Genomic DNA, 21,851 nt, shown 5'->3' with positions numbered 1-21,851 from the left:
GTAACGGGGGATTTGTGTTGCGCTGACAAAGTTTCCAGGCAACAGTTTTTGTTGAAGTTTCTTGTAAAGAACAGTGTGTCATCTTTTCTATGTGAAGGGATAGAGAAAGGACTGCACAGAGGAGAATTGCGTCCGTTTATTCAACTACAACTAGCCAGTGTTCTCCACTGAAATGAGGATTCAGATCTGCGTTTATCAAACACACACACACACACACACACACACACAAAATACGCACAAAACTATCACCTTTGACATGTCTATAAGAGATTATTTCATCGCACAAGGTTACGTGAACATTTCGTTTGTTTTAGTATGACGTAATTGTCTACATTTTACTTTGCGGCATCAGTCGGCTCTTCGCCTTCATTGGTTGCAGTCTTCCTGTCATCTGGACACAGATCTAAAACGAGAGCAATGGTGCGATGATGAGAGTTTGAATCGCACGAGAGATGACACAAAGGTGAAATGAGAAATCGGACCTGAGTCCAGGAAGTAGTATTCCGGGGGGAAATTAAGACACACGGCCTGTTTCTTGAAGGTCTCCAACTCGGACGGTTCCAGCTGACCAGTTCGAGCTTTGAAAAGCAACAAGAGAAATGTCAGGATGGAAAGATAATTAACTCATTCACTGCCATTGACGGCTATAGACGTCAAAAATTCATTTGAGCAATTTCTATTAGTTTAACTTTTTTTTTTCACTTTTGTTAACAAGAGTATGAAAACCTAGAATGTTTTTATTGTACATTTAGAACAGATATAAAATGTGTGATTAATCGTGAGTTAACTAGTGAAGTCATGCGATTAATTACGCTAAAAAAATGTAATCACCCCTAATTTTTAATAATCTTTTCCTTTTCTTTTTTTAAATCATGTCAGGCGATTTACATTTTTGATGGTAATCAACTGCATGACTTCAATAGTTAACTCACGATTAATCACAAATTTGATATCTGTTCTAAATGTACAATAAAATGTTTTTTTCTAGGTTTTTATACTCTTGTTAACAAAAGTGGAAAAAATGGAAATAGTTCAAATGAATTTTTGTCGTCTATAGCCATCAATGGCAGTGAATGAGTTAACTGAACTAAGTTGACGGTTTGCAACTTATATTGTCAAATACATTGAGGTAATTAACACCATCATGACCAACGTTAAAATATCATCAAAAACGGAGATTTTACCCCTAAAAAGCTATCTGCATTACTTATAAGCCACTTAACATTATATACAGTTTGACCATTAACATTGCACTTCAAATATTACTTTACATTCCTTGTACTGGATATTTAAAATACTTTAACTGTGTGTCGACCTCCATTTTAATATGTTTAATATGTCCTATGGTGATACTATCATGATGCATATATACTGTATATGCATATTGATCACCATCCATGTAACAGAAAAAAAATCATCTTCCAAATTAAGCATTTATATGTAAAAGTCCAAATATTTTCATCACCAAGACAAATAGTAAAAAAAAAACACAAAGAAAAAAAACGTACATAATAAATAAATTTCATTGGACATTTAGATGAAAATTTCATTGTACTAAATAGTAAAATTATCATGTCTTTTCTGCACACTGTAAACCAAAACGTTCAAAAATAATCAAATAGATTAAGTACACAATGCTCAAAGTTTTATACAAAACTACAACTAACTTAACTTTTTAAAGTTGGTGTAACTTTGTATGCGTTTATGAGTAATTTGTACTAATCATTTTTGTTTGAATTGAACTATACTAGTTTTTGGGTATGGATAACTTAAAAACATAAATTAGCAGTAACTTAATAAAATTGAGTTATTTCGTGATTAACCCTTGTTTCTATGGATTCAAAAAAGGTAATAAACTTAATGTATGTAATGTAACATTTTATGTTTTGTGTATATGTTTCATAATTTATTTGACCTGTTAATTTGTCATTTTATTTGAGCCTTATTTTACTCTGCAGTTGACTTTATAAATTATAATCTGTTCTCAGTTTCCCTCCCTGGTTTCAATAAATTAATAATAATTTATGTTAGATTGTAAAAAAAAAAAAATGCTCATAGCAGGCGGCCAACTGGAATGAAGAAAGTGAAACACATACAAAAGAGGAAAAGGTATCGGCCCTTGGATTTGCCATCTGGCAGGAGGGTGGTGTCTTCGGACAGGAGGCAGTCGGAGCAGGTTGCGTAATATTTGGCCTCATGATAGGAAGTGTGGTTGTTGATGTTCACTGTAGACATGGACAAAAAAAATACATCCCAGCTTGAATGAAGTACACTAAAGGTCCGCATGTATTTAGACAATGGCATACTTTGCTTTCATGTGCCACCGCATGAAAAAAAGAGTACACAAAGTTATGTCCCATTAAAAAAATAAAGGAAAAAAAATCATTTTGCGTAGTATCTCTAAAGTACTTGGACAACTTAATATAATACTGTAGTATAAAGTGGATATAAAAAGTCTATACATTCCTATTCAATTATTATTATTTTTTTAAGTCCAAGATCAATCATTTAAAACTTTTCCCACCATTATTGTGATACATTTTATTTTATTTTATTTCAAGAGGGCAAGTAAAAAATAAGTAACTGTGATAATGTGGTTGCACAAGTGAGCACACCGTCTCAAAACTGTGGATGTGGCTGCGTTCAATTGGGAGTCGCTACACATTTGCCACCATTTCAAGTGCCTCTAATTAACCCAAATTAAACTGTGGCTATTCTAGGAGAATTTTACTTTTTTCTTTTTTCTTTTTAAATGCTGGCATTGACTGTTACTTTGAACTGTTCATACCACAATTTCACACGTTTGGGAGACATTTTTAAATCTTTTTTTTTTTTCATGATCCTATGGGTCCAAAAACCGAAAACCAGAGCAGCATCATGAACGTGGGCTGTTTTTCTTCAGCTATAACTGGGCCTTCGTAAAGGTGTGACAATTATGAACAGTTACAAATAACATTCTGCACTAGCACCAAACCTTCAGGCTTTTGCACCAAAGCAAAAACAAAAAGTCATTAAAAGCCTACTAGGACATCTGAAATCTATTTTTGTAATCCAAATAAAATGGATGAAATGTCGATTGCCTTATAGTATGTTAGGGGAACCCATCTTCTGTTCGCCTACTCGTTGTTTAGTACTAAAAGTATTGCTTTGCTGCCATCTTGTGGCCACTATAGACAAACTAGTCATTGAATCATACTCATCGATCCAATGACTTAAACCAAATTCTTCTAGATGCAACACCAAATGCAAAAGTTTAAAATAAATTAATTAATTAAAAAATAATAATAATAATCATGCATTGAAGTAGATAGGATGCTTACAAGTAGCGTGACTGGTCATTCCAGAGACGGTGACATCAGCAGACCCCTGAAGACATTTATTGTCGTTCCTGCATGGCCAAAGGGGAAATAGGAGTAAAAGGTAATAACAACTAAAAGTAAAAGCTCTAGCGAATGCAGCGTCCTTACAGACGGTCCGCCCAGTAGAGGGAGATGCTCCCACTCTGGGAGGATGGTGACAGTTCGATCCACGAGCTGTTCGCTGCTACCAGGTCGCTCTTCAGGCCTGGCTCGTCCCACGAGCCCACATGGAGGACCCATTTCCCGAAGATCTGACGCACAACATCAAGACCATAAGTGATTGTTTATTGCATATTACGAAACACATTAAAAGGTGTGAAGGACGTTGGAAAATATGAAATACAAGATACAGAGTGGAACATTTCGGCTCTAAAATGATTTCACATGATATTTTCGCTCATCTTTTTTGATGAAAAACAGTATATCAACAAGTGGCTACTGTGGCTCCATGCTATGAGCTAGTAAGTTAGCCAGCGTGAGTTAGCGGTTTAACATCATTGTTGGAATGTTATAGCCGTTGGAATAATGTTATTACTATAATTTACTCTTTTTTTTTTACCTATCACAGTGAACCCACCTCCGGTCTGTTGCAGATTTGAAGGGGGGGGGGGGGGGTCACTGTGTCACATGACAGATCAGCAGAGACAGGATTTTTACAAAATCATATAATTTTCGTCTCATCTTTGTTCATGAACTAAAATGTCCATATATTTGAGTCCAGTTTTAAATCCAGTGAAGTAGCCTACACTTTAGTTGATGAAAATTCTTGCTGATTAAGTTGCAGTTATTGTTTATTAATGAGGGTTTTTAGTCTAGTCTATTTTTTTTCCACCTAGTGAAAAATTTGTGTGGATGAAAATATTTTTGTTTAGTTTTCGTTCACTAAATTAACACTACAAATGAGCTAATCACTCCATAGCTTTAGTTTTTGCTTGTTTTCTGCAGCTTTTCAATAGCTTCTTGCTCCTGCTCCAAAGTGGGTCTGTCTTGAAAGCAGGTGAGTAGTTTTACATTATTTTAGTTTGATTTAATTTGACTTTTGATCATTGATCAACTTCTTTGTATATGTATGCATAACGGTAAAATGTCAAAAAATATCACTTAAAGTGCAGTTAAGATTTTAGAGTGGAGACATTTTGAGGCTAGAGCAATTGAATTCAGTGTACATTATTTCCTATGGGAGAATTCTTTTTTCAAATCAACCAGCATCTCAGAACACATTTTGTTTGACTTTGGGGGTTCCTCTGAAACATATATAATATGAAAAAACATACAGCTAAAATAACTCTATAGTCACTAGTTAATACTTGTAATCTGATGTTTTTTGTTGTTGTTGTTTTTAAGAGTGCATGGTTGAAATGAAGACAAACACCCGTTCTAATAACAACAAACAAAAATACAGTGACAAATGATGCAGGTTTTGAGCACACTCAAATACTCACAGGGCTGTGGTTGTCCAGCTGCAGAGGTTTAACAAGCTCCTTGCAGTCAGGTTGGGATGCAGCACACAGGGAGGTGACGGCGAGCACAACGGCCAGCAACTGGGCAGACATGGCTGACGATACGAGGCCACCACGGAGTGCGAGGATGTTCGGGAGGCTGCCTGCAAGTTGTGCCTTAGGTGATGTTTTGTCTAACAGTGGGCTGGAACACACACTCACACTCACACAGTGATGTGTTGTATAACGGTGGGCTGGAACACACACGTACACACTCACACACACACCCTGACGCAAAGCTCTTCACATTTAATGTCCAGTCGCCAGGGGTCTCTTGTGTCCTATTCATCCTGTTATGTAACATCCAACTGACAAGAGTATGAATAGGGAGGCTGCCTGCTAAAAGCACACGAAGATGTGTTGTGAAACAGTGGGCGTTTCTAGTTCCCCATAGGGGCCCCAGGCTAGAAAACATGCAGAAATAGATCAATAAAAACCACAACTACAAAAAACAAGTATTGAATCATAAATAACTACCAAAACGGAAAGCACTTCTACCGGGCCTAGTCTAGGAAAATACAAAAAGAAAACTCTACCCATGCGCACAATTAGACCACGCAAAACACAAATATACAATCACTTCAAGGTCAATGTTTGAGTTGTCAATGTTGTGTATTACAAAGTAAATATTTTATTGGTGTAATCAATACTTTATGTACAAGTTAAGGTCACCCAAATACAAAGTAAATGTAATGGAGTTAAAAAGGTACTTAAATTATTTTTCATTCCACTTTTTTTTTTTTAATTATCATTTCATGGTTATTTTGTATATTTGTGAATTTAATATCAATGTGATATTTTTATTGATCAGTGTTTTGTGATTTTTTTGTTTTATTATATTTTATTTTTATTTTATTTTATTGAAAAACGTTGTCAAGAATTTACATTTGTGTAGAGTTTTTACTAGGATAAGAATGGCGTTAACCAGATAGTCAACAATAACATCTTTCAAAACAACACCAAAAGAGTTAGGGTTAGGTTAGGTTAGGGTTAGTTAGGGTTAGGTAAGGTTAGGGTTAGTTAGGGTTAGGGTTAGGGTTAGTTAGGGTTTAGGATTAGGGTTAGTTAGAGTTAGGGTTAGGGTTAGGGTTAGTTAGGGTTAGGTTAGGGTTAGGGGTTAGGGGTTAGGGTTTAGGGTTAGGGATCGGGTTTAGGGTTAGGGTTAGGGGTTAGGGTTAAGGGTTAGGGTTAGTTAGGGTTAGGGTTAGTTAGGGTTAGGGTTAGTTAGGGTTAGTTAGGGTTAGGATTAGGGTTAGGGTTAGTTAGGGTTTAGGGTTAGGGTTTAGGGTTAGGGTTAGTTAGGGTTAGATTTTAGGGTTAGGGTTTAGGGTTAGGGTTAGGGTTAGTTAGGGTTAGTGTTAGGGGTTAGGGTTTAGGGTTAGGGTTTAGGGTTAGGGTTAGGGTTTAGGGTTAGGGTTTAGGGTTAGGGTTAGGTTAGGGTTTAGGGTTAAGGTTAGGGTTTAGGGTTAGGGTTAGTTAAGGTTAGATTTTAGGGTTAGGGTTAGGGTTAGGTTAGGGTTAGGGTTAGGGTTTAGGGTTAGTGTTAGGGTTAGGGGTTAGGGTTAGGGTTAGGGTTTAGGGTTAGGGTTAGGGGTAGGGTTAGGGTTAGGGTTCAGAAAATTATCTTAAATGGAAAACTTTCAGACGAAGCCAATCATGTATATCGATCCACATTTTGTGCTTTCTTGCGTAATCTGCTCATTTATTCCGTCATGCCTTTCAGGCTTCCGTAGCCATTTCCGTTTCTTCTCATATTACGACGTGACTTTGCCGAGGGAAACGGACGTGCAGGTGCAAATTACAACAAAACTGTCCCCTCTTTGTCTTCTGCAGCCACAGGTGCAAATGCATTCTGGAAAAACAACCAATTGACCATCTTTATTGAACCCTATTTTTAAATTTGCAAGCTTTCAGATTTTCTGTATTACAACTATTACTGCTGTAATCATCTATAGACCATTTTAAACCTCTAGCCATCAAGCCATTAGTCAATCTTACTGGCTGAATGCAAGTCAGCTACACTGTGCAAGTGTGCAGCATGTCAAACATCAGAATGTACTTGCATTGTTCCTTACAGATCGTCTATAAGTGGAGGTAATTCTTTCAATCCTTATATACAGACCGTGATGTGGATAAAAACAAACAGCAAACTCATCAAAACAAACCTTTATTAGTCTGCACCATAACTCCATCCATGCCTGTATCCAAATTCACAAGGTCCTTGTGAATTTGCATGACGTCACTCCTGGCGCAACTCCACAACACGCACAGACTGACACATGAATGGAGTGTCGGTTAATGTGCTACCGACAAGCAGCATTGACCATCCATTCATATGTAAATCCGTGCCGGGAGTGACGTCATGCAGCCGACAAATTCGGCCTTCGGAGGACCCAGCCTTGTGAATTTGGACACAAGCCATGTTTTAGGCTTATATATTCTCCTACGCATGTCATGTTCAGTCTCTCGTGTTTATTTTTCTGTCCGTTTCTATGCGGTTCTTTTGGTTGCCCCTAGATGGCGCAGGGACAAGTTTAGCAGGGGCGCTTTTTGCTCCATTGGTTTAGCTTTTTTACTTAGTTTACAATTGTATTAATTACTTTAGTTTGTTGTAATAAATACTATATGGAAACATCTTAAAATGCTCCATTATCCTACTGCATAGGCGTCTAATCATTCTCACACATGACAATGCACCTTTTTAAAATGGCCAACAACTTCACAGTAAACTTTTCAGCGCTTCACACTGTTCCATTCATGTTCTGATCACCAAATTCTAAACCTTAAATCCATCCACCTGTCCATACTCCTACTAATTTGCTGTTTTTGATTGCTGAGGCCCCCGTCATGAGTTCTCATCATGTCCAAGTGTCATCATGACATTTCATCATGTTTGTTCACTTCTGTTTAGGTTGGCTGGCCCTCCTTTCTGGCTGGTCTAAACTCCGAAGGGTTTCTGGAAACCGTAGAGGACCGGACAGGAATTTGTATGTTACACTTACATTTTATTGGCACTGGTGGGTAGTTGGGGAAGTACAAATACGCAAGTACATTTTTTTTTTCAGGTATCTGCACTTTATAAGTGTGTGTGTGTGTGTGTGTGTGTGTGTGTGTGTGTGTGTGTGTGTGTGTGTGTGTGTGTGTATATATTTATATTTTTTTTATAAAAAAAATTTGTAGGGAAATTTACTTTTACTCCCTAAATTTAAAAAATCCCCCTTAATTTGTTAAATGACAACCCCAAAAGGCGCAAAGTAAATCTCCATCTCTCATTCTCTCTCCTCCCTCCCTCTATTCTCGCCCTCTCTCCCTCCCTATAAATGCTTCTTTTTCTCATCCATTGACAGTTTTCCTGCTAAGCAACTTTGTGCCCAGTTGTCATTAAACACCTCGTCATGTTTGCTCACTATTTCTTCGGTCTGCTGGCTCTACCCTATCTGACTGCTTCGTCTGATCCGAGCTGTGCGGAGCTCGTCACACCTCTGGATGATCGCAACCTGGTACGTTGGATGAAAGCATTTTCTGCTTGAAAAGAACCAGAGTATGTTTACGGGAAATTCGAGAGGCGATGAACTGAAAACGTGCCGATTCTAAAATCCACAAATGGTTTAGAGAACCAAGCTAACCGACAAGCTCTCACCAAGGCTTTGTTGCTGTCTTTTGAATCTGTGCATACGTCTCCGTAGATTTCTGGAAAATGGATATTTAATGTTGGAACATCAGACAACAAAGATTTCTTGGATGAACTTAAAACAATTGTCAGCTCCTGGATTGAACTCTCACCTGTGCCCAACAGCGATAACTTCACAATGATCTGGAAGGACAAAATGTAATTTTGTTTTTACACTCATGACAAGCAAATTTGACAGAATGGATAAAAAATAACACTAACAACTTTGCTTTTATTTACCAGAGATGACAAATGCACTTCTGATAATGTTACTTCCACTTTTCCAAACACCTCTGGGAACGTACAATGTGAGTCCACTTTGATTTGTCATGACTCGTGCAGCAAATGTTTTTCTATCTGACTTCAGATTAACTGGATAGATTGATAGACGGAGATTCGTTACGCTGAGCAATTTCACGTTTTTATTTATAGCTCACTACAGTACGTCTGAAGAAATACATACCGAGACATACCTGAAGACGTGTCCTGACTGCCTCCTCTTGATTGACACCATGATATTGAAGATGCCTAACTTAAGACACCTAAAAGGCCGATTCTTTGCACTCCTAAGTGAGTTCGACATGTCTCTTCATTCTCCACCTAACGAAGTGGTCCAAAAATCTTAAACTTGTCTTTGTGTGCAACAGCAAAATCAGGAACACTTGATGACGCTCAACTGGAGGTTTTCAAAAAACAGGCCGCTTGCCTCAAATTCACTCGAGATTTGCACTTTGGAAACGGCACTGGTAAGAACGACAATTCCATTCTGTGTCCCTGACGCCCGACTTGTAAGGCTTCTTTCTTTCAGATATGTGTCCAGAAGAGATGCTATAAAAGGGGCGGCTGTATGATATCCATCTTCCAAGTTTGCTTGTTTCAGATACTCCATCTTGCAGATGATAAGTTCTGTTTCTTGCTTGTCACATGTTGAAATACATTGGTGAATAGTGTTCTCCCATGTACCGGTCTACACGTTAATAAAATGAGATTTGGATTTTAACAAGCTGGTCAAATTTTGGTACAATGTGAAATGTCTGTTTTGTTCGACGACATGGGGCCTGGTTAACAAACTTCTTCCCACATACTCTCATTTTTTACTCTTTACAGAAATTGATCAATTGCAGTGTTTGCTTCACAAGCTTGCGCTTCAAAATATGAAGTTAATAAAAATACATATGTTCAAAGTGTTCCTGAATGCAGTGTTAAGCCTTATGTAAAAGATGGGAAACATTTACCTCAAAACAACTTGAAGTTGTTGGTGGGCCACCTGAATTTCGCTGACAAAAGGGACATATATACTATATAGTGTTGTAGTACTTGTTGCAAATCTGCGATGTTGTGAAAAACATTTCGGTCAAACTATCGTGTGATTCCACTGTCTGCCACTAGATGGCGGAACGCTTATTTGAGATGATATAAACGTTGAACGAAACCAGAAGTATTGCTTGCATGCTATACACTGTAATTCTGCAGTTTTACACCGGCAAAAAGCGAAGGCTGTAAGTTAATTTTATAATGTACATCTTTGCAGGAGCGAAGACAGAAAATTTTCATTGGGGTGGCCCGCGTGATTTTATAATACAATCTAACATAAATACAAATACGATATAAAAACAATAAAATTAACATTATTAATAATAATCATGAAGAGAAATAACGGATACAAAAATTTCCCTTTGCTATGGGGGTGGCCATGGCCACCCCTGGCCACCATGTATAGGTCCGCCCCTGCATCTTTGGCCATGATTTATGATGTATAATGTATGTTTGCTCGTTTAGTCAAATTACACAGAGATCAGTACAATGTACTTCCATTGCTCTTTTCCCCCTTCTCCATATGTTTTTAAATGTATTTGTATAATGTATTTGAAAAGTGTTTAATTACTTAAAAAACCCTTAAGTGCCTTACATGCTATAAAAACAAGCCGTATTACTGTATTCTATATTGCAGATTTAACTTATTGCATGCGTGGTCTAGAACGAAGCCCCCACAATGGAGTGGGGTTTGTTGTGTTTAGGGGTCTCAAATTTGCTGCATACAAATGAATATATTTATTTTTAAATATAAAAATATTATTACAAAATATATTATAAAACATAAAAAAAGATTAAATATTCATTTAAGTTTGGAAATTGATTTGGGCATTCATTAACCTTGTACGTTTGCTCCCGATTAACTTTTTTTGTTTTTGTTTTTTTCGAGGCCATCATCTTTTCTACAGGTAAAAATACGTAAAATACCAGAGGTGAGGAGTAATGCGCTAGATTCACTTTGTTACTTGAAAACCAAAGGCCAAAGTTAAAATTAAACCAGATGTTGACCCTTTTTATGTAACGTGATCCGCAAAGCTCCAATGAAGCAAGAGTGACTTTGCCTCTTTTTTTTATTGCACTACCACGAGTTCACAGAACGTAAATACACAATCAATTGTGACTATTCATATTTAGTTCACATTTATGAGCTGGTGAGCCAATGTCTCTTGAATATCTAATTTCTCTCAGACAATATTCATACCACAATGGTTTGAAAGTAAATACTAAACACCGTAGGAGGCAAAAAAAAAAAGTCATAATCCTTCAGTTAAAGCTACCGAACGTAGAATATTCCATTTCAAATCGCTACTGCCACCTGCTGACAAAAAATGAAACAGCACATACCGTTCTTCATATACACACCACGCACATTACGTCTAAATTCTAACCCGAATCCAGTCTGAAAACTATTGATCGGAGGTTTACAGGAGTACCCATTGTGAACAGCTAAGGTGTTAATCTACTAATTAGAAGGCATTTCACTCATAAATGGTCAAATAAAAAGCTTATTGTAAAGTTATTTTGGGGAGGAAAAGCTTCATATGGCAACTTTAAATAAACAAGTCTACAATGAACTGCTGAAACAAAAAATCACTATAATACCAGCAAAGATCACAGACAAGTCGTCAAGTTCAAATCCTAAATCCTTTCTAGTACAAAACAGCAGAACACAGCAGCCAATACCACGCATAGCTTCCCCCCCAAAAAACAACACTCTGTGATGCCTTCACGGCCCGTCCAGACCGTCGGAAACTACCCAACATATTGCTACAATATCGTTTCCTTCCACTTGGTGTCACATCAAATTTACGTTAAACCGAAAGCTTTCATTAGCCTGAGCGATGGTAGCCCATAAGTGATTAAAAAACAACAACTGAAAAACACAAAACACCCATGGTGACACACAAATATTAAATTTAGTTGCATAAATCTGTTTACATTATGTTTGGTCATCATGAACAGACAGATCGATGTTGACATGGAGACAGACATCAAACATATATTATGTACTGTACGGGTGTAAATTATTTATTTATTTATTTTACTATTGTTTTATTGATTGTCAGCTCTCTTGAAGTGTTGTCTCTTCTGGGCACAGATCTGGAAGAGAGAGAGAGACACAGGTTACAGGTGATTCAAAGTGAGACTAATTGGGAAGCATCTCACCTGAGGCGTCAAAAAAGTGCAAATCCTGCGTGAAGTTGAGGCATGTGAGCTGTTTCTTGAAAAATCCCAAATGACCATCATCTAGTCTTCCTGACTTTGCTGTCACACACAGAGACAGTTTAGGATGTCACAATGATGGATGAATTGTTACGCAATATAAGAGACAGGCGTGCGCTCACTCATTAAGAAGGCATTTTTTCCTCTCGCGGGTTCCTCACTAGGGCTCGTCATCACCGTTTCATCGATCCAGAGGAGGCAGTCGGGACACGTCTTCAGGTGCTTCCCATAGTGTACATGATCACAGGTATGAAACACAACTGTGAGGTATGAGCATGAACAAGTGCAGTGTTATTTGCTATCATATACAAAACGTCAACTATCAAAATAAACAGTACGTACATTCCACATTTGCAGAACTGTTGGAATAACTGGAAATAGCAGTTCCATGATAGCATTTTCCAGCTCTTGTAAAGACAAACTCAAATTATTATTATTATCATCATCATTATTATTATTGTTGTTGTAAGTAGTGTAGTAGTAGTAGTAGTAGTATTTTAACCATATTCCATAAAAGATAAAATAATAATAATAATAATAATAATAATAATAAATTACATTTTGTGTCCCCATTTTACTGTGACGTTAGCAGTGTTGGGAACAGGTGAGAAATCAATCCAGGAGCTGCTCATTGTTTTATGTTCATTCATGAACTCTACATTGTCTGATAGTCCGGCATAAAGTATCCATCTTCCTGCAACCTGTGCACACGCACAAAACAAAAATCATTCGAAAAGGTATGTGAATGGTTCTCATTTGCATAAACAAACAAACAAACAAAACACATTCGGTAGAACCTTAAGCAATTTTCACGTATACAAATGCAAGCTAATAATAATGGTATACCTAGTAAATGCGATGCAAGAAATGCTATCAGATGTTAGCAAGGACAACGTACTGGGTTCCAGTCTTTCGGAGGTGTAACAATCTCTTCACAGGTCGGTGCAGATGCAGAAGTCAGAAAAGGGAGCGCCAGCAGACCTAAACACAAATGAACAAGCATGATGAGATGTCTGATGACAGGCAAATGGATACTACAGTGACAGGAAGACTGTCCGCTGATGCGCGAAAGTAGCCAAATTATATTAAATGTGATATACTGATATATATAGAGAGAGAGAGAGAGAGAGAGAGAGAGAGAGAGAGAGAGAGAGAGAGAGAGAGAGAGAGAGAGAGAGAGAGAGAGAGAGAGAGAGAGAGAGAGAGAGAGAGAGAGAGAGAGAGAGAGAGAGAGAGAGAGAGAGAGAATTTGTAAACAAGAACTTAGGACCTGATAATAAAAACGGACCTCTTTGATATTACCATATTTCATTGCCGAATTTCCTTTTTTTTTTTAAAGACTATTTTTGAGATGTATTGTGATTTGTGAACTGCTAAAAAAGAAACCAAACCGAAGTGATCATGTCACCGGCAAGATCGACGGCGCTTCAATCTATTTTTTTTAAATTTCTTAAATCTTCAAGTATCCTGCTTTTATATTCTTTGGTGTATTTACATGTTGACAATTTCAGTCCATACATTTTTTATTTATTTATTGACATCTTTTTTTTTCAATGGTTTGACGTCAACCAAAATTTTTTTAATAAAAAAAACTTTATTGAACAATAGTAAACGGATAATCTCCAGCCAATCCAGTAGCGTGACGCCATCGATAGGCGACCCCGATACAATCTGGCAGCCCGATCACATCTGGTACCGACACCTGTCCTGGTACCGACACCGGATGGTAAGAAGCAAGTTCTTCCTCTTAGCAAAGGCTGCATTAGAGGCTATGAAGTCAACGATTATCACGTGTTTCATGAAATTTATTTTCCCACCACTATTTATTGGTGCCGTCAAATGCAGAATTTGAAGACACGTAAAGTAAAATTTGAGATACTCTGTTTAAACTCCACATCAGGTCACATGCACCACTGTAGTCAGAAATGAAAAGAGAATACATATGAGACGTTCGTTGAGGGAAGAGAAGCTTTATAACAGCATATTCAAAACCATGAAATACTTCTCTGTATATTTACAAAAACTGAATACAAGAATAAAAAAAGAAGTGAACACATCACAAATGGAGTTCAATGTACTGCCACCAAACATGGTCCAATTTACAAATGCGTCATCTTGTACCCGCACCTATGGCTTCATACTTACAAAAGAACCACAAATAAAGTCATCTTTGTTAAGTTTGTCACATTGCATCATCATCATCATCAGTCCGTTCCTCCCAATAGCAATACGATTTTTTCATTAAATAATATGAATCATAATATCAAATACACATACAAGACGGGGAGCTACATTTTGTGGTCTGTACACTTTGCAGTTAGGAATGCGGAGGGAGGATGTTCACAGGCACGTGGACCTTTTGTTCACCATAAATAAAACATTAAAAAAACAAGAATTAGAAACAATCCCATTTTCTGTACCAACCACTCTTTTAGTCCACACTGATGTCACAGTTTGATCGGATGATAACATTAATTTTTGAACGCTAAATCATCTTGCGTTGTCTTATAATTGTACATGATTCGAATACTGGAACCCAAAACGGGAATGCACGTGTGCAGTTGCAGCCATTAGGCAACTTGTAGTAAATATTGTGGATTATTTGGCATCAAAGTTCACAGAACACACTGCGGGGGCCGCAGGAAACAAAATAATTACTTATTAAAGAAAAGTCAATAGTTGATTCCATTGATGTTCAACATTGGCTTCTTTTTAGAATTAGCCACGAAATACATAAATCAGGACGCCATGTTTCTTAGGGTGAGTGGAGGACAAAGACAAAAAAAGGCAACATGAAAATCTGCAGTGAATCAAATCAACCTCAAGGTAATGTGATTTTAACATGACCTTAATTCTCTTATGAGAAATATTTGTTAGGAAAGTTACAAAAAAAAAAACAGTCCATGTTGACAACCCGATACAATTAACCATCTGGATTGTCTTTAAACTTTCAAATAAATAGGATGCTGGCCGTCTTGTCTGTCGGGGCATGAAAGGTCCACGCTCAAACGTACTCAGGTTTTCCTCCACGTGCTTGAATTGTTCCTTTTGTACACTCGCATAGTTGCAGAAGAGGAATTGACGTGTGGCCAAGTGGTTATTCAGAATTGGACAACAAACATCGGGGAGGGCGGGGTGGCGTCGGGACAACGGCCTTGGTCGCTGTCCTGACGTGGGAGGGGTCAAGGGCGAGGAGGAGGAGTCACGGGGCGACGTGACATCAGATGTTGTTCCTTTGCTTTGTGTCGAAGGTTGGCAGCGGGCGAGCGAACAGGCTGCTGGCCTTGTCTTCACACGCTCATGGTCATGTTTGGAGAATACTGTGAGGAGACATCATATGATATCCTGTCAAATAATTTCACCTGATGTTGCTCCACGGTTTGTAATCTGTAGTTTTTAGTACTGGTGTAGCAATATTATGAAAGTACAGCTGATGTGATATTTTAGTCCAATCTCATCTTGAGATCTCCACAAGAACGACACATGACCAAAAATGAAGCTCACTAAATAAAGACTGGGCTAAAGTCAATGGACATTTTCGTTCACGAACAAAGACGGGATGAAATTGAGATGATCTAATCCGCCAGTAACACACAATGACGCCCCCTTTCAAATCTGCAGCAAGCGAGCACATTGTACAGAAACATGGGACAGGCAGGAAGTGGATTTACAATCAAATGGTAAAAGTAAAGCATTAATGGCCACATTTTCGCTACACTGAGAAAACAAAATTGCCATTGTGGTAAGTTACCAAATACTTTGGTGGTGGTTGCTGATAACCAACATCTGTAATGTTCCAAAAATAATGCAAAACCAACCGCAAACTAATGTTGGCCAGCTTGTAGCATGTTCACATATTCACTTTTTTTTGCTAACATATCGTAGTGTACCAAGACGGGCTAACACCGTGGCTTCAACCTATGGTAAGATTTTTTATTTTTAGTCGAAAATATCTTAATATAATATCCAGGATGCTTTGTTGTACATAAAGTTTTACATCCATCCACTTCCATCGAGCTGCTAGCTCGCGCTAAGCTAGCCTGTGTATTTTCGTATTTCATCTCCCTAACAGGAAACAATACAACGGCGTATTAGGGCCACATATTTAAAAAAAAAAAAATTCAGAGGAGGGGGGTAATATTCCAAGAAAAAACTCGGAAATTTGCCACTTTATAAAGTCACAAATAAGTGGCAAATTTGCGACTTCATAAAGTGGCAAATTCGTGAGGAAGAAAACTCAGAAACTTACGAGAAATACACGTAGCGTAGCTATAGTCACTGTCTATAAAATAAAAAGGCAGGATGGGGACGGATTCATTCTTAATTCCAACTTTATTCGTCATACGCGGCAGCTTGAGTGACAACACTTCCTGATCCCCTTATCAGCTGACTAACACTAACCAATCAGAAGCTAGCATACTAGGTAAATGCAAGTGAATGACGGAGAGCGGCAATTCGACACATCAACTTAGCTAATTGTACAAAAAAAAAACTATACACTATAAATCAGCGCTTTTCACCACTCAAGCCAATAAAATGAAAGCGAAAGATGATTAATTAACAATTGTTAACCCCGATAATAAGCTAAGCTCCAACTTCACATTAGTACAGTGGGCTACATGAGCAATGCTCTGGTAGTCACCAATTGTAACGTATACCCAAGCATAATTATTCATTTCTGTTAAATAGGTCATTTACATAAACGGTATCTAATTAGGCCTTATCCGTATTATTTCTGCGAGCAGCTAAAATATGCTTGTTGCATTTTTTTTGTTTGTTTACTGCCTTACTTGATAGCATCAACATCCTCTGAAGTTGACATACTCACACTTTCACTCTGAAAAGGGTTGAGGAAGTTTCCAGTCATCTCTCCATCCTCTCTGGGGGTTCCTGGCTGGTTACTCATGCTCAGGTTACCTGGAGAGTTCTGCGTAAACGCAATACACGAGGCAGGCAGATGATAAAGAGCGCTTGCGTAGATAAACCTCAGGATATCGAATTCGATGATCTTACCTTCGGGAGACTGTCCATATCGCCAGACCCTGCGTGAAGCGCATCACATACCTCATTAGCATATTTCTCTGTTAATTATTTGACAAATGAGATCCCTTTTGTTCTTGTACCTAATGATCCATTCATGTGATGAGGCTCCATTCCAGCCATTCCCCCTAACGGGCCGTCACCCCCTGCACCCATGGGGAACTTTGGACACACACAGAGCAGAAAGCCACGCTCGGGTCACAAAGATTACAAATGGACAATAATAGTTACTACTAATACTAAATTCCAAGTTCACACACATTCACTCACATTTGGTCGACTGCCACCAGGGGGCCCCGTGCTGATCAGCGTGTACATGTTGTCTCCAGAGTTGGTTGAATCTAGTGGGGGAAATAAATTGCAGGGCGATGATAAAAGAGTGGAGTGGCGCACATGTACACGCACTTGCATATCTTACCGGCTGGACTTGGCATGATGGGGGTACCGGGTGGTCCTCCTCCTCCTGCAGGTCCCTGAGAATTAAAGAAAAAAAAATGACATGAAATGGATTTGGAGAATCTCACTCTGAATGTTCTGAACTCCTGTTTGCATGCATGTAGTGCGTGCAAATGTCTGTGAGCAAAAAAAACGGATATACATGAACACGATCACAGCTTCTCAGGAAGCTCAGGTCGCTCTTTGTAGAGGATAAAGAAAATATGTTCAAAGAACCCACTTAGTATTAAGTATGCGGGCTTTGCGCTGGACAAAGCTATGTGGCTGTTTTCTATATACATCTTTGATCTAAGTACTTCTGCTACTGGCTATTTTTAGTTTTATGTTATACAGTACAATAACTGTACTACATGTGTACTTGTGTTTTCTAATGTTGATATTTTAGACTTGGATATCGAATCATGAGAAATATACTGCTGTCTCGCTGTAAAAATAAAACTCTGGAGATGGACATACCACATAACTGCCTGGAGACGCAGACGAATAAGGAGTCTGAAAGAAATGCAACAAATGTGTAAATCAATGTTTCAACAAAAAAAAAAAAAGAGACAAAAAGTCCTATTTAATACAAATGGGGTGAGTGTAATTCGTGTAACACTCACAGAATTTGAATTTGGAGGATTTGGCCAAGGTCTCCCACCTCCCGGCCCCCTGGAATGCACACACAAACACACACTTTAGTCTTAGGCATGGTCCCAGATTAGTTGGACTAAGTTGGCAAAAACACTCACGTTTATAGACAGAGAGCACACGCACGCACGCACGCACACACACACACACACACACACACACACACACACACACTGAGAGAAAACGGAATGGGTGCTTAACATTTTATTAATTGGGAGACATTTTTAAACAAAATCTGTTCTTTCAAGTACAATTACAAAATTAAATAATTGGTGAATTGATTTGTTGTGAATAATAAATTATCAGCGAATTAAAAATACATAAAAATAACCATGGTTGATTGTTTTGAATGAGATAATTTTAAAAATACATTCATCATTATTGTATCATTAAAATACTTATTAAAAGTATTTTACAAATACTTTTTTACTGAAGTTTTTTTTTTAAGCTCTGATTCACATCCAAAATCAATGTTTGATATTCGTTTACCATTTAATCAGCGAGTCCTTAATCAATTCGAATGGCTTACTAATAGTACTTTTGCCGAAAAACACACCATAGTCAAAAAAAAGGTCATCATGTTAAAGGGAGTGCATTTTTTTTAGAGCTTGATCGACACCATTTGTTGTCCGAATCTCTTTACCAAGTCTCATATGTACTATAAACATATTGTAGTGTACCAAGAATGCATGTGGCCGACGCAGCCGCCTCAACCTACAGAAAAAGTTTTTCTTCTTCATTTTAAAATAACTTACTTTGACCTCCTGGATCCCTCACCGTACACTGACCAAACCCAGGGGTCTTCTTTTAGACCAATTCTACCAACTAGCAGCGCTAAGCTAGCCTGGGTATTTTGTCTTCCTTGCTAGGATGCAGCGAGAGGTCAAAAGCGTGTAAACAATTAGTTAAAAGGGAGAATTGTGACTGTAAGGTAAGCACCGGTTAGCTTTGTTGTGACCCGCTCCGACTTGAATCCCCAAATTTTGATTTGGCATTTGTTTTTAAGGGACAATTCACTTCAAGTCGCCACCTATTGGTGTCCGGTCCATTTGTAACACTTACATATTGATGCCTGGCATCCCAGGCCCAACGAGCGCATTCAGCGGCGGCCTCATCCCTCCTCCATAGCTCTACAAAGACAAGACAACCAAAACAATGCGTCAGACTAAAAGAGAGTTGCTAACAAAGGGAGCCTCACAGTACACACCTGTGGGCCGAGTGGCACCATGCCCCTAGGTGGCGTCATCCGCTGCATTGGCCCGCCCATATTTGGGTGTCCTACAACACAGAAAGAGTCATAACTGCCCATCCGTGCGTGCGTCTATCTCTCTTAGCCCACCTTGCTGTCTTGTGGGGTCCATGCCACTGGGCAACATGGGCTGACTTCCTGGCACGCCACCAAGCCCCTGCGCACAAGAGATGATCCATCACCTGCATCATTACCACAAACGATGATGACCTTTCCTCCTCGCCGGTGGCACGTACCTGATTGGGTAATCTGAGGGGCGGTCTGGGTCCTCCCGGGTATCGAGGGGACATAAAAGGCTGTAGCAAGGAGATATGAATGAAGGTTAATAACAACAAAGAATTACAACACTGGAGTGTCATGCATCTTAATCATCATCTTGCCACTTGACGCATTACTTTGCCGCCACCATGCTGCACATTGAATACAATTCTTTCTAGGTCATTTCATCCATTTAGAAAGGCAACCACAATAACAGAAACACTTCTCACACCATCATGTAGTGCAGTGCGACGCAAGTAGTAGTTTTAGAAGACGCCACTAGAGGGCACTCCTGTGCAGTGGTACATATGGATGACGACGTGTGGGTGCAGTTCTCACTCAGTGATGGTGTGAATGTTTGTGTGAATGGTTGTCTGTCTCCAGTCCAAGGTAGTGTCAGCCTTTTGCCCAGATTCGGCTGGGTTCGGCTCATATACAATATAGAAAATGGATGAAGTGGGTCTCTTATTATGCTATGATCAATTAAATGCTAAATCTAAATACATTAGAGTTGTATTTTATGTGTCCACATTAAGCTAAACACATTTCACTATTCTGATTACTATTGCATTTGTGGACCATGAATTAAGTTTCAAAATCAACCTGTTTTTATCCATCTCAAGGGGCCGCCATTTTGTCACTTGCTGTCGCAAAATGACATCACAGTGCCTAATGCTGCATTCGAGTAAGGTGGGAGTTGCGTCTGACTTCTCCGACTTCATACCAGGAAGTATGCACGTTAATGCCCCTTTGAATTAGGAATCCGAGTTGTTAAATTGGGGGGAAAATGACCCCGACTTCACCGAACTGTTTACACATGACAATGGCGAACCCCGTAGAGACAAAGACCGGTAAAACATATTGTTCTATTTATTAATTATAGTATTGATTTATTTATGTTACGCATTTGTTTTATTGCGCTCTTACTCTCTGTGCAAATAGGAGGCTTTTATTTTGGCGATGCCCACAGGAAGTGGTGCGCTGTCAGCCTTTTTCAGTATTACTTTTTCTGTTGTGCGTTGCGTGTTGTACTCTTGACCACGGCTGCTGTTTCATCGTGCCGCCTCGAGTTGCTGAGCAGAAATAAATGTGCCCTGAGAAGAGGCTAAAGAAGCATCTTCGTTTATTTGCACTACAAGAGCCATTTCCGCGACCTGCTCGCCTTAACAATTTATTCAAAGTGTATATAACCCAACGTGATTTCAACTGTGTTTACCAGTACAATAAACAATTTATCGGAATCAGCCATCTTTGTTGTTTACATTCACTTCGAACGCTTTGGGGTCGGAACTGGGAGACTTCCCACCTCCCTCAAATGCAGCATATGTGCTCAGCTTGCAAATGCCAAATGACTAAAACCCAGAAGAAAGGTGAGCTATGTCGGTCGTTACATGAGCCCTCAGGCAAAGTGATGTCATTTTCAGACAAGTACAAGAACAAGGCAAAATGGCTGCTACCTGAGAGTGATTAAAAAGGGGTTGATTTTCCTGCTTAGCAAAAGGGCCACCCCCAAAATGATCACACAAATTCAGAAATATGAAATTGTCCAAAATGCCTGGAAATGAAAGAAAATCCAAGGGGAAATAAGGTGTCTAATAGTCCAACTTAGAATTAGAAAAGTAAAATGTGCAACTAATTTGGTCAACAAGTTAAAAAAACGCCGGGAAATCCAAATCAGCAAGTGACCGTATGGGTTTTCTACTTTCGACTGCTGACAGAAAGCGTTTCACCCGATCTTCTAAAGGAGACGTTAAACTCAGCAGCGACTTTTTGAAAGCTGCGACTTGAGAAAGGCCCATAACAGCTATTGAGCTGCATGTCAGATGCGGGCGTCTGAGGCGGGCTGATCAAGACAGCTAATCAATACGCACCTGGCAGAGCCGCTGTAAAACGTTTGAATGCGCTCACCTGAAAAAATCCTGGCGGGACCGGACCCACGGGCATGCCGTCTCCCGGGGGGAGGTTCCCCAGGACGGGGCTAGGGGCTGCTGCGGCACTCTGAAAGATGAGAGTAAATATTAAGATATAACATAGATGGTCTTCCCTGTTGGTCTACAGAACAGGTTAACTTTTTTTGTTTTTATTTTTATTGTTGATGTCTTTTCGCCAAACAGGCATCACTGCCACATTTGAGGCCCGTGCTCCTACCAATG

At 38.9% G+C, this 21,851-nt stretch overlaps 4 protein-coding genes across 4 annotated transcripts in view; 1 reads left to right on the top strand and 3 right to left on the bottom strand.

Moving 5' to 3' along the window:
* Nucleotides 1-121: 121 nt before the first annotated feature.
* Nucleotides 122-5,134, bottom strand: LOC147173770 (uncharacterized). Its single transcript, XM_086076326.1, has 6 exons — nt 4,802-5,134; nt 3,468-3,610; nt 3,321-3,388; nt 2,097-2,225; nt 483-578; nt 122-403 (listed from the first exon to the last, which is right to left on the bottom strand). Exons 1-6 carry the CDS (start codon nt 4,910-4,912, stop codon nt 336-338), a joined length of 615 nt encoding a protein of 204 aa, XP_085932452.1. The 5' UTR covers nt 4,913-5,134; the 3' UTR covers nt 122-335.
* A 2,602-nt stretch (nt 5,135-7,736) lies between these two features.
* Nucleotides 7,737-9,723, top strand: LOC147173769 (uncharacterized). Its single transcript, XM_086076468.1, has 7 exons — nt 7,737-7,845; nt 8,206-8,358; nt 8,545-8,687; nt 8,772-8,836; nt 8,961-9,098; nt 9,176-9,274; nt 9,337-9,723. Exons 2-7 carry the CDS (start codon nt 8,254-8,256, stop codon nt 9,360-9,362), a joined length of 576 nt encoding a protein of 191 aa, XP_085932594.1. The 5' UTR covers nt 7,737-7,845; nt 8,206-8,253; the 3' UTR covers nt 9,363-9,723.
* Nucleotides 9,724-11,854: 2,131 nt separating this feature from the next.
* On the bottom strand, nt 11,855-13,166 carry LOC147173768 (uncharacterized). The gene is made up of 6 exons (XM_086076528.1): nt 12,964-13,166; nt 12,624-12,766; nt 12,408-12,472; nt 12,188-12,325; nt 12,009-12,107; nt 11,855-11,942 (listed from the first exon to the last, which is right to left on the bottom strand). The coding sequence occupies exons 1-6, from the start codon at nt 13,066-13,068 to the stop codon at nt 11,905-11,907; spliced, it is 588 nt and encodes a 195-aa protein (XP_085932654.1). The 5' UTR covers nt 13,069-13,166; the 3' UTR covers nt 11,855-11,904.
* Nucleotides 13,167-14,019: 853 nt separating this feature from the next.
* The window catches only part of ssbp2a (single stranded DNA binding protein 2a), a 59,271-nt gene continuing 51,439 nt past the window's right edge, over nt 14,020-21,851 (bottom strand). Inside the window, exons 5-17 of the mRNA XM_086076567.1 lie at nt 21,607-21,696; nt 19,677-19,736; nt 19,531-19,597; nt 19,399-19,469; nt 19,254-19,321; nt 18,164-18,212; nt 18,018-18,053; nt 17,524-17,578; nt 17,376-17,446; nt 17,189-17,267; nt 17,079-17,107; nt 16,894-16,992; nt 14,020-15,385 (exon numbers count right to left, since the gene is read on the bottom strand). Coding sequence (XP_085932693.1) covers nt 15,356-15,385; nt 16,894-16,992; nt 17,079-17,107; nt 17,189-17,267; nt 17,376-17,446; nt 17,524-17,578; nt 18,018-18,053; nt 18,164-18,212; nt 19,254-19,321; nt 19,399-19,469; nt 19,531-19,597; nt 19,677-19,736; nt 21,607-21,696 — 804 coding nt within the window. The 3' untranslated portion in view covers nt 14,020-15,355. The remainder of the gene's footprint in view (nt 15,386-16,893; nt 16,993-17,078; nt 17,108-17,188; nt 17,268-17,375; nt 17,447-17,523; nt 17,579-18,017; nt 18,054-18,163; nt 18,213-19,253; nt 19,322-19,398; nt 19,470-19,530; nt 19,598-19,676; nt 19,737-21,606; nt 21,697-21,851) is intronic.

The sequence above is a fragment of the Leptonotus elevatus genome, chromosome 5, assembly GCF_054856555.1.
Source record: "Leptonotus elevatus isolate MCC_2025b chromosome 5, RoL_Lele_1.0, whole genome shotgun sequence".
In the NCBI taxonomy this organism is placed as follows: Eukaryota; Metazoa; Chordata; class Actinopteri; order Syngnathiformes; family Syngnathidae; genus Leptonotus; species Leptonotus elevatus.
The sequence above is the reverse complement of the archived record's forward strand: the minus strand, read 5'-3'. Positions and strand labels throughout refer to the sequence as shown.

Bases quoted from the DNA above. Each gene is read 5' to 3' on its own strand.
- LOC147173769 (XM_086076468.1), top strand. From the start codon at position 8,254: ATGTTTGCTCACTATTTCTTCGGTCTGCTGGCTCTACCCTATCTGACT. The intron at 9,099-9,175 runs GTGAGTTCGACA...TGTGTGCAACAG, and splicing joins CCGATTCTTTGCACTCCTAA to CAAAATCAGGAACACTTGAT. The intron at 9,275-9,336 runs GTAAGAACGACA...TCTTTCTTTCAG, and splicing joins GCACTTTGGAAACGGCACTG to ATATGTGTCCAGAAGAGATG.
- LOC147173770 (XM_086076326.1), bottom strand. From the start codon at position 4,912: ATGTCTGCCCAGTTGCTGGCCGTTGTGCTCGCCGTCACCTCCCTGTGT. The intron at 2,226-3,320 runs GTAAGCATCCTA...CCATGTCTACAG, and splicing joins AATGACCAGTCACGCTACTT to TGAACATCAACAACCACACT. The intron at 579-2,096 runs GTATGTGTTTCA...TGCTTTTCAAAG, and splicing joins CCGATACCTTTTCCTCTTTT to CTCGAACTGGTCAGCTGGAA.
- LOC147173768 (XM_086076528.1), bottom strand. From the start codon at position 13,068: ATGCTTGTTCATTTGTGTTTAGGTCTGCTGGCGCTCCCTTTTCTGACT. The intron at 12,767-12,963 runs GTACGTTGTCCT...GCGTGTGCACAG, and splicing joins CTCCGAAAGACTGGAACCCA to GTTGCAGGAAGATGGATACT. The intron at 12,473-12,623 runs GTAATTTATTAT...TGTCTTTACAAG, and splicing joins GTAAAATGGGGACACAAAAT to AGCTGGAAAATGCTATCATG.